Below are 20,447 nucleotides of genomic sequence, written 5' to 3' on the forward strand. Positions count from 1 at the left end.
CATAAGTGTACTTGGGCAAAATGTGAGTACCCAATTGGCTTTTTTTCTTTGATTTTACATATATGGATATATTGATGCACACATGAGGCGCCCCTCTTGTTCTTTATTATTATCTATACAGCTCTGGCTTTGTCTATGAGGAGGAGAGCAGCCTAACTAATTGCTTCACTGTGAGATCATCTGGTTCCACTGCAAGGGTTAGCTGGTACACCCTAAGACTCCAGCCTGCACCTACCCTTACATAAGTGTACAATAGTCGCATGTGAGTACCCACTTGGCTTACTTGATTTACATCACTATATAGCATATTGATATGCACATGAGGCGCCCCTCTTGTTCTCTTTATCATGGAATGATACTGGCCTGAATTAATGGTTTCTTAAATTATACTTCAAAACATTTCCCCAACAATAATCTATTTTATTGTAATTACTTATTGTTACATAGCTCCCCTTGGCAACAAATACTCACCAACAAGCAGTAAAATGCATCAGGTACTTTGATAAGGAACCCATCTATGCCCAATTGCTGTGCTTTGTATATAGATAATTTTTAATGATCATCATATGAGTTGGTAATATCATCACTATAGGTTAGCTATGTAGAGTACATTTCTACCTAATCTTATATCTTCCATTTTACATCTTCCTTGATTATTTAGCATTTTCCTATTTTCTCTTCACCACCGCCCCTACCATTAGCTAACCCATTAGTGCAGTTGGCTAATTTAAATATAGATATGTGCCTCATTACTTTAGTTTGTATACTTTTTATCTTGTTATATATCTACAGATCTGTACAATATATAGAAAGGAAAAAATCCCCAACAAAGTAATTGGCAGTTGATAAATAATAGATATTACCCAAGAGTACTGTAATATAATGTGTTGACCCTGGAAGGAATAAAGAATGGGTCAGCCCTCCTGAGATTTATGACCCAGAAGTTTAAACAAGTTTTGCAGCTACTGCTATCCGCTAGTTAAAGGGATACTAAACACACATTTTTCTTTCATGATTCAGATAGAGCATGACATTTTAAGCAACTTTCTAATTTACTCCTATTATCATTCTTTCTTCATTCTCTTGCTATCTTTATTTAAAAAGCAGTAATGTAAAGCTAAGCAGCCAGACCATTTTAGGTTCAGCACCATGCATATGGCTTGCTTATTTGTGGCTGACATTTAGCCAACCAATAAGCAAGCATAACCCAGGTTCTCAACCAAAAATAGGCCGGCTCCTATGCATTACATTCCTGCTTTTTAAATAAAGATAGCAAGAGAACAAAAAAATGGATAATAGGAGTAAATTAGAAAGTTGCTTAAAATTGCATGTTCTGTCTGAATCATGAAAGAAAAGATTTGGGTTTAGTGTCCCTTTAACATATTTTTATTTATTTTATCTGTGTGCGCATTGCTGTACTTGTATATGCACCTTCAGACTCTTATAGTACAGTTATTGAAATTATTCACAAAGCGTTTATCTTCCAATACATAATCAGTATAATACATACTAACCTGCTCAGCATCATAGACATAAGTATAACCTTATTCACAACAGTTTTGGGATATAACAATAAAAAACTTGAAGTTCATCATCATTAACAAGCATCATGGGCTTTACCTGGCTGTACTAGCGCCACCAGAGGAAAATGTTTCAGGTTGTTGGTTGTAGATTTTGCGGATATTTGATAGTTCACTAGCAATGATGTCTTGAGTGTAATTATCCCTCCATGTTAAACCTGAATAAAATGGAAAGCACATAATGCAATCACAAATACATTTCAGGCCGTGTTTTGCTAGCTTTAAAACAAACATCCGTTATCCTTTAAACAGTAATACAAATAGGTGTTTGCTAATAATGTATGACATGTCATTGTTGAGATATGCTCTTATATCTATAACTCCTATTCAGTCTAATTTTTCGAATGACAGAAATAAGTCGTATGCCATAAAAATATCCCATAAACAGATGTCAGTTCACCAATAATTTCACAATTTACATCATATTATGTGGGGATTTACCAAAACCACAAATATTGGCATTGCAGGGAAGATTTGCGCTTATGAGAGCGCACTTTCATAGGCTCCAATGGGAGCATCGTTTTCATGCCGTAAGACACGACATTGAAAACTAGCGCAGTGAAGGGAGTAAGTCTCACAGCGATGGGCAGCAAATGTAAAATATATATGTATATGAATATATACATATATATTTATAGAGAACAGACAGTTCTCATAGACCGCTATGTAAAGGCACTTTTCAGTGCAGTTTTCTTTCTAACACTGCACACTTTAACCACTAAAAACTGCTTTGTGCAGTTATTTAAAAAAATAATTAAAGTTGCTACTTTTTTTATCCAAAAAGGAACCTAACACTTAAGTTTGGGGGCAATTGGGGAACATTTCAAAAATTAGCCAGAGATCTGATCTCTGGTTGATTTTCGGAGAACTAACTGCTACCGCAAGCTCGCTATAGCAATAACTTGTAATCTAGCCCTAAATACTATACACTTTTAAAAACATTCTATCACTAATGCAAAACAAATACAGCAGCTAAACGTACTAAATAAATTCCCACCTCTACATTTCATGCCATAAACAATATAAAATCAACATATACTTGTATGAAAATATAAACCATGGTCATTGATCATGTATACTATCCATAGGTAATATTTTGATGCATTACAAATAAATGATAATAACAAAGAAATATGCACCATTTAAAGAATTTAAAGACCCACAAGGCCCCGTAATTCAACAGCAATTAACTCTTCTTATACCTTCAAACAAATCTCAATTGACAATTCAAAGGTTATTACCCTCTATTTGAACTAAAAAAGAAATAACCAATATACAATGTTCATAATCCTCATTTATATATTACAAATATTACATATTATTGGCCCAGGGGGCGCTATCAATATTGCAGACCTGCTCTGTAAATAGACCACAATCTTGTATTACAAGTGATGATTGGATAATTAGATAAACCAGAGAATATTTAGCACGTATGATATAGCTTTAGCATGGCTTATACTTTCAAAGGATAGCAAGGCCACAATAAACATTACTTTAATTACAAGATTTTTAACAATGCTAAAAAGTTAGCTCGACTGAAGACCTGAAAAAGAGAGAGAGAGAGAGAGAGAGAGAGAGAAAGAGAGAGAGAAAGAAAGAGACAGACAGCGATGCTTTTGCTCAAACGCTACTTTTTTAAATTTAAACTTGTAATATGAGCTTAAAAATAAGAGCGCTATTGATTTAAAGGGACAGTCTCCACCTTAGTGATCTTAAAGGGACATTAAACAGTTTGAGATGGTAATATATAATGATAAATCGTATATATATATATACTGCATGTGTATATATATATATATATATATATATATATATATATATATAACTCTGCAATATACTGTCATTATCTATTTTGTCCCCTTCCCCTGTAATTCCATTCTGAAATTGTGAGCCATTGGCTGAACACTCTAGTGACCTATTTATAACTGTCCCTAATTGGCCACAGCAGAGAAGGTAACCTAAGTAACAACATGGCAGCTCCCATTGTTTTATAGACACTAAAACTTTACACTTGTTTTGTCAATATTTAAACAGTTAAAGATATTTAAAAAATTGATCTAGGTGTTATTCTCAGGCTAATCTTTTCTTTGAATGCTTCATTCTATCTAGCATTTATTTAGTGTTTAATGTTTCTTTAAAGTCTTACCTAAGAATAAGCTGCAAATAGTCTCCTGCACCCCTTTCTATATCATGCAGCAGGAATGGTAAAAAGTTATTTTAAAAAAAAATATCATCTCTGGACACTTTGAAATGGCTGCCAAACTCCTCCCACTGGTGACATGACGATCCGAGCTGCATCTGGGCACTCTGCTTAAGAGCATTGACAGTTTGCTGAATCCAACTAGTGAGGCTTTTGTGATTGGATGCCATCTGCAGCTCGGATTGTGATGTCATCAGTGGGCAGAGTTTGGTGGCCATTTCAAAGATGCCAGAAACAATATTCATTTTAAAATAACTTTTTTACCGTTCCTGCTGCATGATATAAAAAGGAGGCTATTTGCAGCTTAATCTAAGGTAAGACTCTAAGGTAAGACTTTAACATGACAAAGGTGTAGGCTGTCCCTTTAACTTGAGCACTCAACAGTGCAAATATTTTTGGGCACCACTTGTAATTCTTGACATATATATATATATATATATATATATATATATATATATATATGCCATCATTATTCTTTAGAACAGCATTATTTAAAAAAAAAAACCTCCCCCAACAGCCAATAAGACAATATATAACAATAAGTTGTACATTAAATTACAACTACAACAAATATATTATGTCAATCTCAACAATACCTTGTTCTCTGCTGCTTATTGTGCTCAACAGGGAACAGTAAACAAAAAAACCCCATCATTCCAAGATGACAGATGTATTAGAAATTAATTTTGAGTCATAGTTTATGGCAATTTCCTGTCCTCTTTGTCTTTACCACCACACCTAGAGGTTGTTTTAGGCTTGCAACCCAATTATAATAATTTAGTTTCACTGACTGAACAGGATCACAGCACGTCTATTGTGGGCAGATTACTTCCATGTCACTAAATTAGAACTGTTCAATGGGACACCTAGCTACCGATTAACTATCGCTGCTGGAGCCCTGTCTACAGAGTGTATTTTTAATCGCAAATTCACACAAATGGACAATGATTGCCACACACTTCCATCTGTTGTTCTCTTCTTCTAATGATTTATTGAAGTTGATTCATTTTTGCAGACATTTGTTGCTAAATATTAGGCAGCAGTTGTTTTATTTATATATATATATTATTTTTTTACTTGCAAAATCAATGATCTTGCATGTTGTCCAGGGATGTATTTGCAAAGTTTGCACAATTATTACTTTAAAACTTTTATTACTTTAAAAACATTTTTTATGTCTAGCTGTGAATTGACTTCATTGGTCCTGATTGGGTGGGCCCCACTACAAAATACAATCTTGAATGTGAACAACAACAGATTATTATTACTAATTATTACTAATTATTATTAATAAATGCTCTCTACAACATGTTTTTGACATTCTTGTGAGGGCACTACTCCTCTTATGTTTGTCTGTATCCCCCTCTAGCTTGCCCCTCTTACATAAATGAAAGCTCCAGTACACATTGTGTCAGTCATGACAGTGGTACTCCCACCTTGTTAGATGTGCTGGTGGGGTCATCATCTGGAGCCTATATTCTGGCTCTTAAACTACACAAATAGAAATGCAATCCCTCATTTAAAACTGAGCAACAATGTATCGAAAGAGTCAGAACTGATACAATGTAACTCCCTCTAACGTAACTGACAAGCAAACCCGACGTGCCTTTCGCCACACCCATGTGGCTTTTACAAGGGTGATATCTAAGTGTTCCTGTTTGGTCCATTTTATACCATATGGATACAGAGTTCAATTATTAAAAGGTGGTATTTCATCAAAGAGGGAACATATCTAATATAACATATTTCAAGAAAAATATGACGATATCTCAACTTTAACAGGTGATTCATACATGTCTAACAAGGTATACATATCACCATTAGAAAAATATGTCATCTTGAATTCAAATCTTAGATTTATAATAGCAATTCCATCAAATCTACAATGGGAAAAGTAAATGTATAACAGCTTTTGAATCGAATATCACATATATTATAAGATGGTATCAGACTATTAAGTTTGAATATCCATTTAATTTCTAGATTTGACAACTCATTATCAACATTGCAACCTCTCCAATTTGGCGTGATTTTTCCAATTCCCATAAACCTTAGGCTACCGGGATCCTAGTTATGATATTTTTTTAAATGTAGTGATACCGGATGTTTAGTGCTGCCAATTTTGATATTATATGCATGTTCATCTCCTATTAGTGTCTGAACAGTACTAACCTTTTTTAGAATTCCCCAATGTTTCTCAATAATTGCTCTGAGATCTTTACCCTGATTGTTAAAATTAAAAGACAGATTTTTACTCTCTAAGGAGGCTCCTCTCTTTTTATTTTGTAACATACTATTTCTATCCAAAAGTTAAGTTTCTTCAATAACAGTATCTAATTTTTCTCAAAATTCTTTTCCATGACTCTTTCTTTTAAGATATTAGCTTGTTCTCTAAAAATACCTTCATCTGTACAATTTCTTCTCCTTCAATAGAATTGTCCTTTAGGGACATTTTCAATCCATCTTCTAAGATGGCAACTCTCTAGTCCGATATAATTGTTTACATCTATTTTTTGAAGAATTTTTTTTTTATTTTAAACTGCCATTTTCTATATATATATCCAAATCTAAGAAGTGTATCTTTTGTTGAATACATTCCCAGGAAAATTGAATGTTCCAGTCATTATTCTGGAGACCACTCAAGAATACATCTAACTCAATCTTAGGACCCTTCCAAACAAGTATAATATCGTCGATATAACTGTGATAGGTCACCAAGCTTTGCCCCCATCTATGCCCATTAAAAACCCATAGATCTTCCCAGGTTGCCATAAAAAGATTGGCATAGCTGGGGGAAAAGCGCCGTACCCTCTGTCTGTAAATAAAAATAATTTTGGAACAAAAATTTTTTTGTATCCAAGATCAATTCAATACCTGCTAGAATTGTTTTATGTGAATATCCCAAATTATCTGATGTACATAACATAGATTTAACTGCTTCTATTCCTTTATCTTTATTATTAATTGTGAATAATGATGTTACATCCCCCGTAACTAACCAATAGTCTTCTTCCCATTTCAAATTATTCAGCATATTTATTACACTAATTGTATCTTTTAAGAAGGCTTTTGTTTGGTTAACTACTGGTTGTAAACAAATATCTAAATATTTCGATAGACCACTAGTTAAGGATTCCACACCCGAAACAATCGGCCTCCCTGGGGGATTTTCTCTATCTTTGTGCATTTTTGGCAAAATGTAAAATGTTGCAATTTTAGGGAATTTCGGATATATATAATTAAACTCATTTTGATTAAGAATACCATCTTTTTAACCATCTATTAGATATAATTCCAATTTTTTTTTATATTTAGCCATAGGATTATAATTTATTTTTTATAGGCAGATCCATCATTAAGGAGTCTTTCACATTCTGCCAAATATTTTTCTTTGTCCAGAACTACAGCTGGTTTTATTACTATATATTAGTGTCTAACCTTAATTGCTTTATTGCTTATTGTTCGTGATATTTTAAATTGTGATTATAATTATTTTTTAAGGATCTAAGGTCCCTTTCAACTATTTCCAAAAAAAACTCCATGGGGCCTGATTTACACTGTACTGGATTGAATTTCGATTTTTGTTTTATGTCGGTATGTTTATGTCTATCTTCATTGTTTTCCTCTATACTAGTTACATTACTACAGATCGATGGATTATTAATAAAATACTTTTTAGTAGACAGGTTTCTAATAAATGTGTGTACTCCGATATACGCATCAAATTTGTTTAATGTCTTTCTTGTCTATCTACTCAAGGTCCCATATCTAGGTCTGGTTGCTTGTTTTGGTTCCTCTTCTATAGACATTCATTACTGATTAGTTAATCTTTGTAAGGACTGTTAATAAGTGGGTTATCAATGGATTGATTGGTGAGCACTTATGGCCTGATTACCTGAAATTCACCTGATATGATCTGTTATAATATCTGCAAATGATTAAATGTATTAAAATGTTCCTTTATGTTCATTTTTGTACTTGAAATATCTGTTTATTTTTTTCCTTTTATCGCTTAGAAATCAGCGATTTCTAAGCAATCATTGCGTAGCATGTTGCAGTATGAGCCTGTCACACTTAATCTAGGGCTTGATATAAGAAGAGATGTCAAGGATTGGATCTCAACTGCAGATATTCAACTTTGAACTTAATTGATATAGTAGGAATATGTGGAGAAATGTGACAAGATTTCCTCTTGTTTTATGGTTACAGGAGAGAGATGGTTTTATCACCCTGTACTGAGGAGGCTGAGTGGTGCCTTAGGCTAAGTGGCTTAGACTTAGAAGTCGGTAGTAGTTAGTCTTTTAGAAATGCCACCGCAATGTATGTGTGGATTGGTTCACTTTGATTCCTCTGTGTACGACTAGCCAGTTCAATCTGACAGTCCTTGTGTGCTAGGAGTCAAGCAGAGTGGGAGGCATGACCGTACAGAGTTGCAGCAGTCTCCGTGATGCTGCAGTAGGGGCGTGGTCGTCCTGTGTTCTAGGAGTGTCGGTCAGGTTGCAATTGGAGGTGTGGTAGCCCTGACGTAGGCTCAAGGGGCGTGACAGCCCTGAGGCAGTAGGAATGCCCTGACGTAGGCTCGGGGGGTGTGACAGCTCTAAGGTAGTAGGGATGCCCTGATGTAGCAGGAGGGGCGTGACAGTCCGGAGTTGCGAGTAGTCCGAGTCTGATACGTCAGCAGTGAAGTCTAGAGCAGGGCGGAATTGCCCGATACAGTGTATAAGTCCGTTGGTAAAAGTAAGTATTACCAGAGATAATGTATGGAGTAGCAGTGGTTATCGCCAAGTTGAAAATATGCTGAGTAGGCGACAGGATCTGCAATTTGTGGACACTGCCGTAGGTTATTAATAGGTGCTGAGACGGAGCTCCACAAGTGAAGTAGTGAGACCTCCGGATTAAGTTGCTGAGAGGTGTTAGGAGAAGGACGGTCTTTTCACAGAGAGGAGATAACACACAGGATTAGCTTGTCTGGATCAAAAGGTAGTCTTGCAACTTTCTTTAGGTTGATATGAGCCGATTGCTGCAAAAGCAGCTGCTTCAGACGTGTAGCGTTGCTACACACCTTACACAAATTAATTGGCAAGTGGTGAGAGGTTCCATGGGAGTTTATAGGGAACTTCTTAAAGGTATACACATGCGGTGTTAGATTCCTGACAGAGCCCCAGCCTTTCTAGTAGAAAGCAGTTTTTTTTCTCTTAGTATGCTTTGTTAAGAGTAGGCTCGGGAGCAGTAGTGCACTACTGGAAGCTAGCTGGTGATTGGTGGCTGCACATATATACCTCTTGCCATTGGTTCATCAGATATGTAACTCCCAATAGTGCCCAGATCCTACTTTATAACAAAGGATGCCAAGAAAATGAAGCAAATTTAATAGGAGTAAACTGGAAATATTTTAATATTTCTTTAAATGTTCCTGCAACTCATATTCCAATAAGGGCATATTCAGATTGCTCTATAATGGGCTAGATTAAAAGTGGAGTGTACAAATGGTAGCTCTATGGCACGCTAACATCATTAGAGCACAATCCATAGCGTTTCCGTTTTTACTCTCATAATACAAATCTTGATGCCCAAGCAAAAGCCTGGGGTGCACTAACATCTTGAGGTTAGATAGCGCAGCGACGCTAAATCCCTTACATAATAGACTTTTATTGGGCAAGCTTAAAAACTAAGGTCCTGGCTATCGCTCGTGCACTAGCCGAAGGTGAGCGAAACATATATACATCCACACATACAAATAAACACACATACATATACACTTTTAAAGCCCTTCCCAGTCCAACACCTTGTCATATTTAAATTACTGTTTAAACATTTTTTTATCATAAATACATATTTTTACATGCACACCCTGAGCTATCTATTGAAAGTATAAGATGCACTAAAAAATAGTCGAACACGCTTACATTCTACTGTAAATCTCTATTACCATTGACCTGTAATACAAGATTATGCACTATTCTTAGCCCAGGGCAGGGATATTGATTGTACACCTTGCTCTATCAATAGCATTCAACTTGAAATCTAGGCCAATGTTTTTTTTATGTATATATTAGCCTATGCCTGTTGAAAAAAAAAATCCTTTTTTAATCCTATAATATTTTGTAAACTTTAGCTAAAGAGCAGAGATGCTTTTAAATCTAGCTTCTAATCTCTTTAATTTTTCTTGAATTTTTTCATGCCAGCTAGTAACAGCTTCAAGGATAAGTGAAAATCTCAAACATGTTTTGATTTATTTCTCTACTTGCGAGGTTACAAACACACAGGGATTTCAACTGTAAAAAAACACCAAAAAAGTAAAGTCAAAAGTATGAAACAAATATGCAAGCTGTTAAAAAAAAAGAAATAAAGTAGCAAAAATAATAAAAAATACATAAGAAATAATCTTTATTCACATGTCCCAAATTCCTTTCAATTTAATACCCACAAGTGCTGTTATCTGCCCAAACAATAATGCTGAATTTCTATGATCCTTAAAAGAAAATTCTGTTTGATGGGCCAGTCTGCAACTCCATTCCCACCTGACTTTACACTCACATATTCTTACCCATTTAGACTTGTACAAAAAAAAAAAGGTCCATAGTTGATATAAAAAGGCAAAAACTTATTTTATTTATTTTTATTTATAAATTGCAGTGTTCTTCCCAGAACCTTTTTAGCGGGTTCACAACCTGGCTGAATTTACTAACCACCCAGCTAATATTAAAGTGAATGTCAACTTTCAAGAATGAGTGCCTGGTTTTTAAAAATACTATTAGAAACAGGGGCACTTTCATTCATGAAAGTTTACATTTCACCCGTTTTGTTAAAATACTTATCTTTTCTTCTTGAAGCCGGAGAAGCGATTCCCCCTCCTGCCGCTCATCACTTAATACGTCAGCAATGACGAATCCGGCTTCTTCCAATGGAGGATGCCGTATTCGTCATTGCTGACGTAAGAAGAGACGAGCGGCAGGAGGGGGAAATCGCTTCTCCGGGTTCAAGAAGAAAAGGTAAGTATTTTAACAAAACCGATGAAACGTAAACTTTCATGAATGAAAGTGCCCCTGTTTTTAATAGTATTTTTAAAAACCGGGCACTCATTCTTGAAAGTTGACATTCATTTTAAGCTTAAAGTAGCCAGTATTAAAAATGTTTAATTTTTTTGCACAAATCATCATTAAATAAATGTATTTTAAATTATTTTTTGTTTTGGATAGCTGAAAATGATATAATATTAGAAATGATTACACTGCTCCCACCCGGCTACTTCAAGATGCGACATGGCAACTTCAAGATGCCTGTGGAGAACACTGAATTGACTATGTGCACTGGGTTAGTAGTGATGGCTGAAGTAATATTTTATGTATTTAAAAAAATATTTTTTGTATGTTGTACATCAAGGAAATACAGAAAGGATATTTATTTATGAAGCTATAATAAATGGCTGAATATTTAATGTAACATTTTCTTTAAACCATTATTAATTTAATAGAACTATGGAGTCAATTATAATGTTTTAGAAAAGCTCAGCTTATTATTTTACAAAAATTCCCATAGGCTTTAAAGGTGCATTTTGTAGTAAAACCATTAGATAAATGATACTAAAGGACTGTGATTGACACTTGTGTGTTTTAAAGGTAGAAAAGATTCAAACTTAAAGGAACACTAAAGTCAAAATTAAACTTTCATTATTCAGATATAGCATGCAATATTAGAAAATTCCAATTAACTTCCATTATAAAAATATTCACAATCTTTTTAAATATACACTTTCTGAAGCACCAGCTCCTACTGAGCATGTGCAAGAATTTACAGTATATACTATATGCATTTTGTGATTGGCTGAAGGCTGTCATGTGATACTGGGAGGAATAACATTTAACTCATTTTGAAATTTGTCAGAAAACAAATATACATATATGCTGTAATTAATGGTCCTTTAAAGGAACACTCAAGTCAAAATTAAACTTTCATGATTTAGATAGAGCATGCAATTTTAAACAACTTTCCAATTTACTTCCATTAACAAAATATGCACAGTGCTTTTATATTTATACTTTTTGAGTTACCAGCTCTTACTGAGCATGTGCAGGAATTCATAGACTATACGTATATACATTTGAGATTGGCTGATGGCTGTCACATGATGCAGTGGGAGTGGAAATAACCATAACTTTGAAATTTGTCATAAAAAAAAATCTACTTCTCATTTGAAGTTCAGACTAAGTGCTATTGAATTGTCTTTTTATCATACATGTGTTGTTTATGCAAATCTACTGTATTTACTGGTCCTTTGATCTTATATGATTCCAGTAGAGCGTGCAACAACATTCCAATTTCTATTATTAAATGTACTTCTAATTTTCTTTGTATCCTTTGTTCAAAAACATACCTACATAGGCTCTGTATGTAGCAATGGTTTACATTGTTGGATACTACAGGGCAGCTCTGTTTGCAACAATGTATAACAGTTAAAAAAAACATGTTGCAAATTCGGCTGCTGTACAGCGCTCAGGGCACATTCTCCTAAACCTATATATTAGTATGCTCTTCAACAAAGCATACCAAGTGAGCATAGTAAATTTGATAATAGAAATACATTGGAAAGTACTCAATCAGAATCATGACATTTTAATTTGGAGTTTAATGTTCATGTACCGTCTGCAAAAGTTACCTTATAGACCTTTTTAAAGAGATAACAAACAATATATAGCTCATTTATTAAAACTAACAAATGTTTGACCCATTTTTTGTTCCATTAAATGTAAATGTATTCTCAAAAAATAAAAAATGTTCTCTCTTTCAATTTATACAATCTAAATTTGTAATATTTAATGTAACATTCACATATTGTTTTATTATCATTCAAATACTGATTCCCATAAACATCAAAGCAAAGCAACTATATGAGGGTTAACATCCGTGGGCCAGATTTGAGTGGAAAGCTGTTTTGCGTGAGCGATAAGGGATTTATTGAGGGGTTTTACGTTTCGGAAGTAGCGTGCCTATTACAAGTTTAAAATGAACTCATTAAATAAACTGTTTATTAATTTTTGATCATTTATATTAATATTTTATATGTAATATTTCAATAACACGTCATACTTTATCTATTAAATATATATACAGGTGGCCCTCGATTTACAACAGTTCAATTTGCACCGTTTCAGAATAACAACCTTTTTTTCAGTCATGTGTATTGAAAAGCATTGAGAAGCAGTGCATTGATTAAAATAGCCAGTAGGTGGAGCTGTCCACTTGTGTTGCAGCAAAGATATGCAAGCCAAGCAAGCTAAAATGAATCAGTATAACTAGACCTGAGCTATCAAGCAGCTTTCATAGGAACAAGATCTTCCGGTCTATAAATCAGTCCAGATTGGAATGAATAGAAAGAATTGTTCACAGAAAAATGCAAGTAAAGTGTATGTTGTGTGATTATTTTATTAGGTTTATAATGATGTTTAGCAAATGTTTTTGTTTATGTAACTTAGTTTAATTATATATTCTGTGTTGTGTGATTACTTTATTAGGTTTATAATGCTCTTTAGCATTTAAAGTCTTAATTTCAAAGCTCTAAAAATAATGTATTAGGTGTTACTTATGACAATTTTGAGAGGGGCCTGAAACCTAACTCCCTCACTTCCAATTAACTTACATTATAAACTGGGTTTCAATTTACAACGGTTTTGATTTACAACCATTCCTTCTGGAACCTAACCCCGGCGTAAACTGAGGGCTACCTGTTATATATTTATAATACATAACTAAATATTTATATATGTATATATATATATCTAGACATATAAAAAAAAGTCAATTTTTAGCACTTTGCAGTTAAGTAGCTGAAAACATGTAAAATCATTTTTATGCAATATTCATATCTAATAAAGTGTTTAACTATGTATTTTTTTTTATTTATTTTTTTTATTTTTTTAAAGTTTAATTTTTTTATTGAGGAAAAAACAAAAGTTTACAAGCATTAAATCAGGCTATAATTTCCATAATTACATATTACGCAATAACCTCATGGAACCTAGATGGAAAATACACACAAATACAACCTACTGCATAGGTATCACCTGTATGCTGTAACAAAGCATAATACATTCTAATCCTCTGTTTTATATCTCCATATTACAAAACAGACTTCATCTGGCAGATACAGAACATAAAAACAGACAGTTGGAGGCTAATATGTTACAGAGATAATAAGAACATTTATGGCGTTAGAGTATGTTTTAGAACACCTATGTTGTCAGTATAATTCACTCTAAATACAAACTGTAATTGCCTTTAAAGAAAAACAAATTAACCTCATGTTTTCATAATAAGAACAGTCAATAAATCCCCGTATATTAACAATTTGTTTTATAGAAGCAGCAGCTTTAAGTCAGAGCAGCCTTAACCTAAAATGTAATGTAAATTTCTAAGGCAAAAATAGAGCAATTAGCCCTTTAATAAATCACTATAAATGGATGGGTACTTTTCAGGGAATAATGCGCTCTCCCGTTAGATGGATCCAGTAAGTTACTATTGTAGGGCATACTTATATAGTATAAAACTAAGTAAAGGGACATATAACAGTAAAGTTGAACACATATTTCACTGAAACCAGACATAGCTATGGAGCATATACTATCCTATGCTATCAAGTCCCAAGTTATATAGCATAGTAATTATTGGGAGACATAGTAAGTACTTGTATGCCCTTAATGAATCTGGTGTATGGCATTAAATGAAAGATTCCTTAAAACCAGAGGGTCAGCTGCTATTAGATATAATCTTGGGTTTTTAGATTAACAATGCAGATATATACATATACGAAATTATTTATATCCCCCAGAGTTCTTCCACAACAGTATAGTGACAGTAATCCGGAGAGGGTTTACATTATAGATATGGCACTCTAATGTCTATGTATAACTATGAAACCGACTGTGGCATGTACCTGCATTAGAGCAAATAGATCCTAAAGTCATCGGCCCCACATAATTGCACTCCATTTCTGCATTATAGGCTGTCAATATAAGCCTAACCCTTCTACCCCACTCCGGTTTTATGAATAGCTGTGTGAGATGGCGTATATGCGGAACTGAGTCCTTGTATACCAAGTTGGCTAGGCATCCGACGGACTCGTTGAGCTCTGTAACGAGGCTCTAGCTGAAGTGAGGGCCGAGGCATGCGACTCCAGTGAAGGCCTTGAACGGCATAATCTCCAACGCCGCGGGCAAAGGCAGCATCTGAAGGGTGAACAATCCTCAGCCAATTCAGGGGTCATTCAGCTTCACGTTGATGTGAGACAGACGTTGTGGGTATGGACTGCATCTTTAGCGGCTTCTTTTTTACACTGCCCATTCCTATGTTTCCAATGCCAGGAATGCGGGACCGGAGGTCTCCAGTTACCTGGACGTACACTTTGTCTCTCTGTCCTGACTCTGGCCCCGAACTGTTCTCCGGTGTAGCCTCTCCACCCGCAGCATCAGGCAATAGCGCATTGGTCAACAAAGCGGGTGAGTGTGTTACTGGGGTGTTAGATCCTATGGACATCGCCAGAGGTACAGAAATATTGGGTGATAGTTCCGTTTGTGGTTTCTTAGGGTGATCGTGCATCTCGGAGGTATCCGAACTGTTCCATGCTAACTTCATATGCTGTATCATGAGGTCCGTCCTATCTGACAGCCATTTATCCAGAGCCATGACCAGGGATATTTCTGTCGGCTGCATTTTGTTTGTTGTAGGGAAAGGGGTATAACTTTTAGTAGTTATTGGGGAATGATCAGCATATACAGCTGCTTGTCCTGTGTCTGCAGGATAATGGGGAGGGCTAGATGAAGGCTTAGGCCGGTAGTAGGCCTCCGCTGCGCACCACATCTGTTAGGTCTTCCAGGCTGAAATCTGGGTGAATAAGTATATTTTTCTATTCAGCAGGTTCTGGATTGTAAAATACTGCTAAAAAATAGCTCAGTTTATGAGATCTCAGAGCAATAATCAGCGGTCTTATCTGCTCATGTAACCAGCCTTAGAGAAAAGCAGCCATCTTGGTTGCTGTTTCGACACGCCCCCCCCCCTTAACTATGTATTTTACCGTAAATATTTCACATTCCAATGTTCTTCACATGGGGTAATATGTTCTAAATATTTTTAAATAGATTTTCCTATATATATATCCTTATATATCTATACCTATATGTAATTATATATATATATATATATATATATATATATAAATACAATATTCAAGAAAGAGAAATGGCACATAATAGTGACATTTAAAAAGACTGGGATTTCAGCACTCTTTTAGAAAAAGACAAAACACTTGTAGGGATATAATATCAAAATAGTGGTTTTATTATGCAAATCGCTGTCCAAGGACCTAGTCAGATCCATAAGAGCATAGGCATAAAATTACACATACCATAACCAAAAAAGTGACTGTGTATCTAATCCTAAATATACAATTAAATGAAAACAAAAGAAAGAAAAAATTATTTAAGACAAAAAGGGGCCGGCCCCTATGACAATCTTAGCTGTACTGAGATAAAGTGCATCAAGACATATGTAGCAAACAAATCAAATGCAATGTGTTGTAAAAGGAGAGGATATTCTCAGGTATGGATCAGACCAAATCAAGGTTTTAGTGCAAACTGAATCTACCTTTTGAGAAAAAACTACTCCTATTCACAGGACTTGGCATCCATAATGGACAATTATTACACATTTAACATTAAACATATCAAAAAGCAATGCATTGCGATTAAACTGTTTTTCTGTAATATAGTGATTGAGGAAACTCAACACTAACACTTGAAATACTATAATAATATGCAATTTTTTCCATCCACCACCCTATAACGTGTATATATATATATATATATATATATAAAAACCAGCGTTAAAACCTTTCAACGTAATAGTTTGTTGTTTCAGTGTATGAGTTTATAAGGTGTGTTTTACCTTTATTTCACCCTACTTATTTTCACCCTACTTATGTATTTGTATGGATAGGTATCACTACTTCTTAGTGTGGATATAGTGAAATTGTTGAGAGAGAAGTATATATATATATATATATATATATATATATATACACAACATACAATACAACCAAATCTAAAATGTCACTGTTAGAAATGGTAAAGAAAGAGCAATCAATAATAATAATAATAAGATGGCGCTCTGCTATAGTAAGTTTTTCTAATATATACTATAAAACATTTAGTCCTTTTACAACAGTTCTTAGATGGTAGTTGGACACAGTTTTTGTTATTTTCTTGTATAGATTGCTTTTTTGGTTTAAATGTCCTGCTTACCAGATAAGACCTCAATCCTATGAGGTAAGCTGTCTGCTCTGCGTGGGTAAAGATGGTTCTATCTCTGTCCTCCAGAGAAGTATTCTCTGAGTTCTTTGTCCACGTCTTGTTCCGGTGTGGGGAAAGATCTTTATAATCAATGGTATCCCTGGACCCTCTGTTGATCTTTCATGCAATGGTGAGAATCTTGGCCACCTCAGGAGTATGCAAAGTAGTTGGTAATGTTCTCCAGTATTATGTGTGTCAGAGAATTTGTTGCTGAAAGGTTTAGTGGGCGTAGTCACCATAGAATAAAGCTCCGCTGTCATTGGCCAATGACAGCGGAGCTTTATTCTATAGTGACTACGCCCACTAAACCTTTCAGCGACAAAAGCAAGCTATACAAGAAAATAACAAAAACTGTGTCCAACTACCATCCAAGAACTGTTCTCTTTCTAAAAAGGACTAAATGTTTTATATTAGAAAAACGTACTATAACAGAGCGCCATATTATTATTATTAATTGCTCTTTCTTTACTATATATATATATATATATATATGCATAGCTAAATATTTAACGACAACAAAAACATCAGATATATGTAGACATATGTTGTTTATGAATAAATAGAACATATTCTGTTACGTGAAGAACATTAGAATATGAAATATTAATATTTCATGTTGGGTTAGCGCACTTGGTTTAACGCGATCGGGTTTACCCAGGGGTGTTGGAGGTTTTCTTTTTACACTTTTCACCTTCTATTGAAGTCTTTGAGGGAATACGTTAAAACATTTTATTTTCAACTTGTAATATGTAATTTGGGACTTGATTGTTTTATAGCGCGGTCTTGCCACCAGCGTTGAGATTGCTCTATTCCACAAAGCCTTGCTGGAGGGAGGGCATTAATAGCGTGTTCTTGCTAGACTTGTGCTATTATGTCCTGAAAAAACCCTTAACGACCAGTGACATACAGGGTATATTGTGGTCATTAAGGGGTTAATTGGGCATAGCTTAACATATCTTTTCCAGGGTATTATTTTCTGTGCGTTCCTTCCATTAACCCCTTAAGGACCCCAGCACTTTTCCATTTTCTGACCGTTTGGGACCAGGACTATTTTTACATTTCTGCGGTGTTTGTTTTAGCTGTAATTGTCCTCTTACTCATTTACTGTACCCACACATATTATATACCATTTTTCTCGCCACTTTCTAAAGATACCCTTATTTTCATCATATCTTATAATTTACTATAATTTTTTTTATAAAATATGATAAAAAAAACACACTTTTTCTAACTTTGACCCCCAAAATCTGTTACATATCTACAACCACCAAAAAACACCCATGCTAAATAGTTTCTAAATTTTGTCCTGAGTTTAGAAATACCCAATGTTTACATGTTCTTTGGTTTTTTTTTGCAAGATATAGGACAATAAATACAAGTAGCACTTTGCTATTTCTAAACCATTTTTTTTTTTTTTCAAAATTAGTGCTTGTTACATTGGAACACTGATATCTGTCAGGAATCCCTGAATATCCATTGACATGTATATATTTTTTTTAGTAGGCAACCCAAAGTATTAATCTAGGCCCATTTTGGTATATTTCATGCCACTATTTCACCGCCAAATGCCATTAAATTTAAAAAAAACGTAACATTGTTCACAATTTTAGGTTTCTCACTGAAATTATTTATAAACAGGTTGTGCAATTATGGCACAAATGGTTGTAAATGCTTCTCTGAGATCCCCTTTGTTCAAAAATAGCAGACATATATGGCTTTGGCGTTGATTTTTGGTAATAAGAAGACTGCTAAATACTGCTACACACCACACTTGTATTATGCCCAGCAGTGAAGGGGTTAATTAGGTAGCTTGTAGGGTTAATCTTAGCTTTAGTGTAGAGATTAGCCTCCCACCTGACACATCCCACCCCCTGATCCCTCCCTGACCCCCCCTCAAACAGCTATTTTCCCTCCCCCACCTCACAATTGTCACCGCCATCTTAAGTACTGGCAGAATGTCTGCCAGTACTAAAATAAAAAGCATTTATTATTTTTTTTTTATATTTTTTTTATTTTTTATATTCAGTCTGCAGTGATGGATCTCCCCTTAGCCCCCAACCTCCCTGATCCCCTCATACATCTCTCTAACCCTCCCCCTCTACCTATTTGCTGCCATTTTGGGACTGGCAGCTGTCTGCCAGTACTCATTTTGCCCCCCAAAAAAGTTATTTTTTTGTTGCAAATATTTCTTTTCTGTAGTGTAGCTGCCCCCCTCAATAATCTACCTTCCTCCCCCTCCCAGATCCCTTGTGCACATCCCAGATCCCCCCACCCCACCCTCTCCAACCTTCATATACAAGGACAGTTTAAGTGTGCATATTTGGCGCACACTCGCGCTCAGTATCGAGGCATCACTACAATACCCTAGAAGCGGCTGGAAGCAATCACGATCACTTCCATCGCCAGGCACGTCCTTGGTCGTTAAGAGTAGTTTTTTGGAGGACGTACCTGGCACGTCCTCTGTCGTTAAGGGGTTAAAGGGATAGAAAGGTCAGAATTGAAATGTGCATGGGTGTATTTCAATCTTAAATAGAAGCATTTTTGCTATATACTTCCATTAATAGCATATGCATGTGTGCTACATGTGACTAGATAATTAGGATTCAAACACCATGACTGCTAAGAGAGTATATTGCATCAGTAAAGATTTCTTTTGTGTCATACAAGCCACAGCTGACTATCTGAGAAGGTGAGGTGTTTGAATACTGGTGCACTGGGCACTAACAGCATATGTATGTATGCTGCTGAAAAGCAATAATTTTTACTAGATACATTTATGCTGATGGAAGTATATTGCAAACATGCTTCTCTTTTTAAAATTGAAATGCACTCATGCACATTTCAATTTGACCTTTATATCACTTTAACTTCTATATTTGTTTTTAGGTGCCCAATACATGATCCCATGTGAAATGAGAATTGCTAACAAACAGCAAGCAGTAAATACAACCAATTAGTAAATTAGTCTTTCTGGATAGAACAAAAGGTATCTGCAGGGGCTGGTCATGAGCATCCTGGGGCGATCTAGAGGCGTGGTCATAATTATTCATCTACACATTGGCCCAACATGTGTAATTTATAAATTTATAAATTTATGTATTGCCCCTGTTAACATTCCATGCTTGTGTCTTGTTATTTCAAAGATAAATAAATTGTTTTGTTTTTATTCTTCGTGTCAAAAAGTAACTAATTGTGAGATAGATTTAGGTCTATTGATTATGATAGAGCTTAAATTGCAACTCTTGGGGCAGGTTCAAATGTTTATATATTTCACAATTTTTCAAGTTGAAGTGTTGTATTACGTTTTTATGTGAGACATTTATACTG

The 20,447-nt window shown here is 34.9% G+C and overlaps 1 protein-coding gene across 1 annotated transcript in view; it reads right to left on the reverse strand.

The window, feature by feature from the left end:
• PTPRN2 (protein tyrosine phosphatase receptor type N2) overlaps window positions 1-20,447 on the reverse strand; it is a 1,723,588-nt gene that overhangs the window by 1,348,630 nt on the left and 354,511 nt on the right. The window contains exon 4 of the mRNA XM_053715671.1: window positions 1,621-1,738. Within this exon, the coding sequence (XP_053571646.1) occupies window positions 1,621-1,738 (118 nt within the window). The remainder of the gene's footprint in view (window positions 1-1,620; window positions 1,739-20,447) is intronic.

This window comes from Bombina bombina, chromosome 5 (assembly GCF_027579735.1).
Source record: "Bombina bombina isolate aBomBom1 chromosome 5, aBomBom1.pri, whole genome shotgun sequence".
Taxonomy (NCBI): domain Eukaryota; kingdom Metazoa; phylum Chordata; class Amphibia; order Anura; family Bombinatoridae; genus Bombina; species Bombina bombina.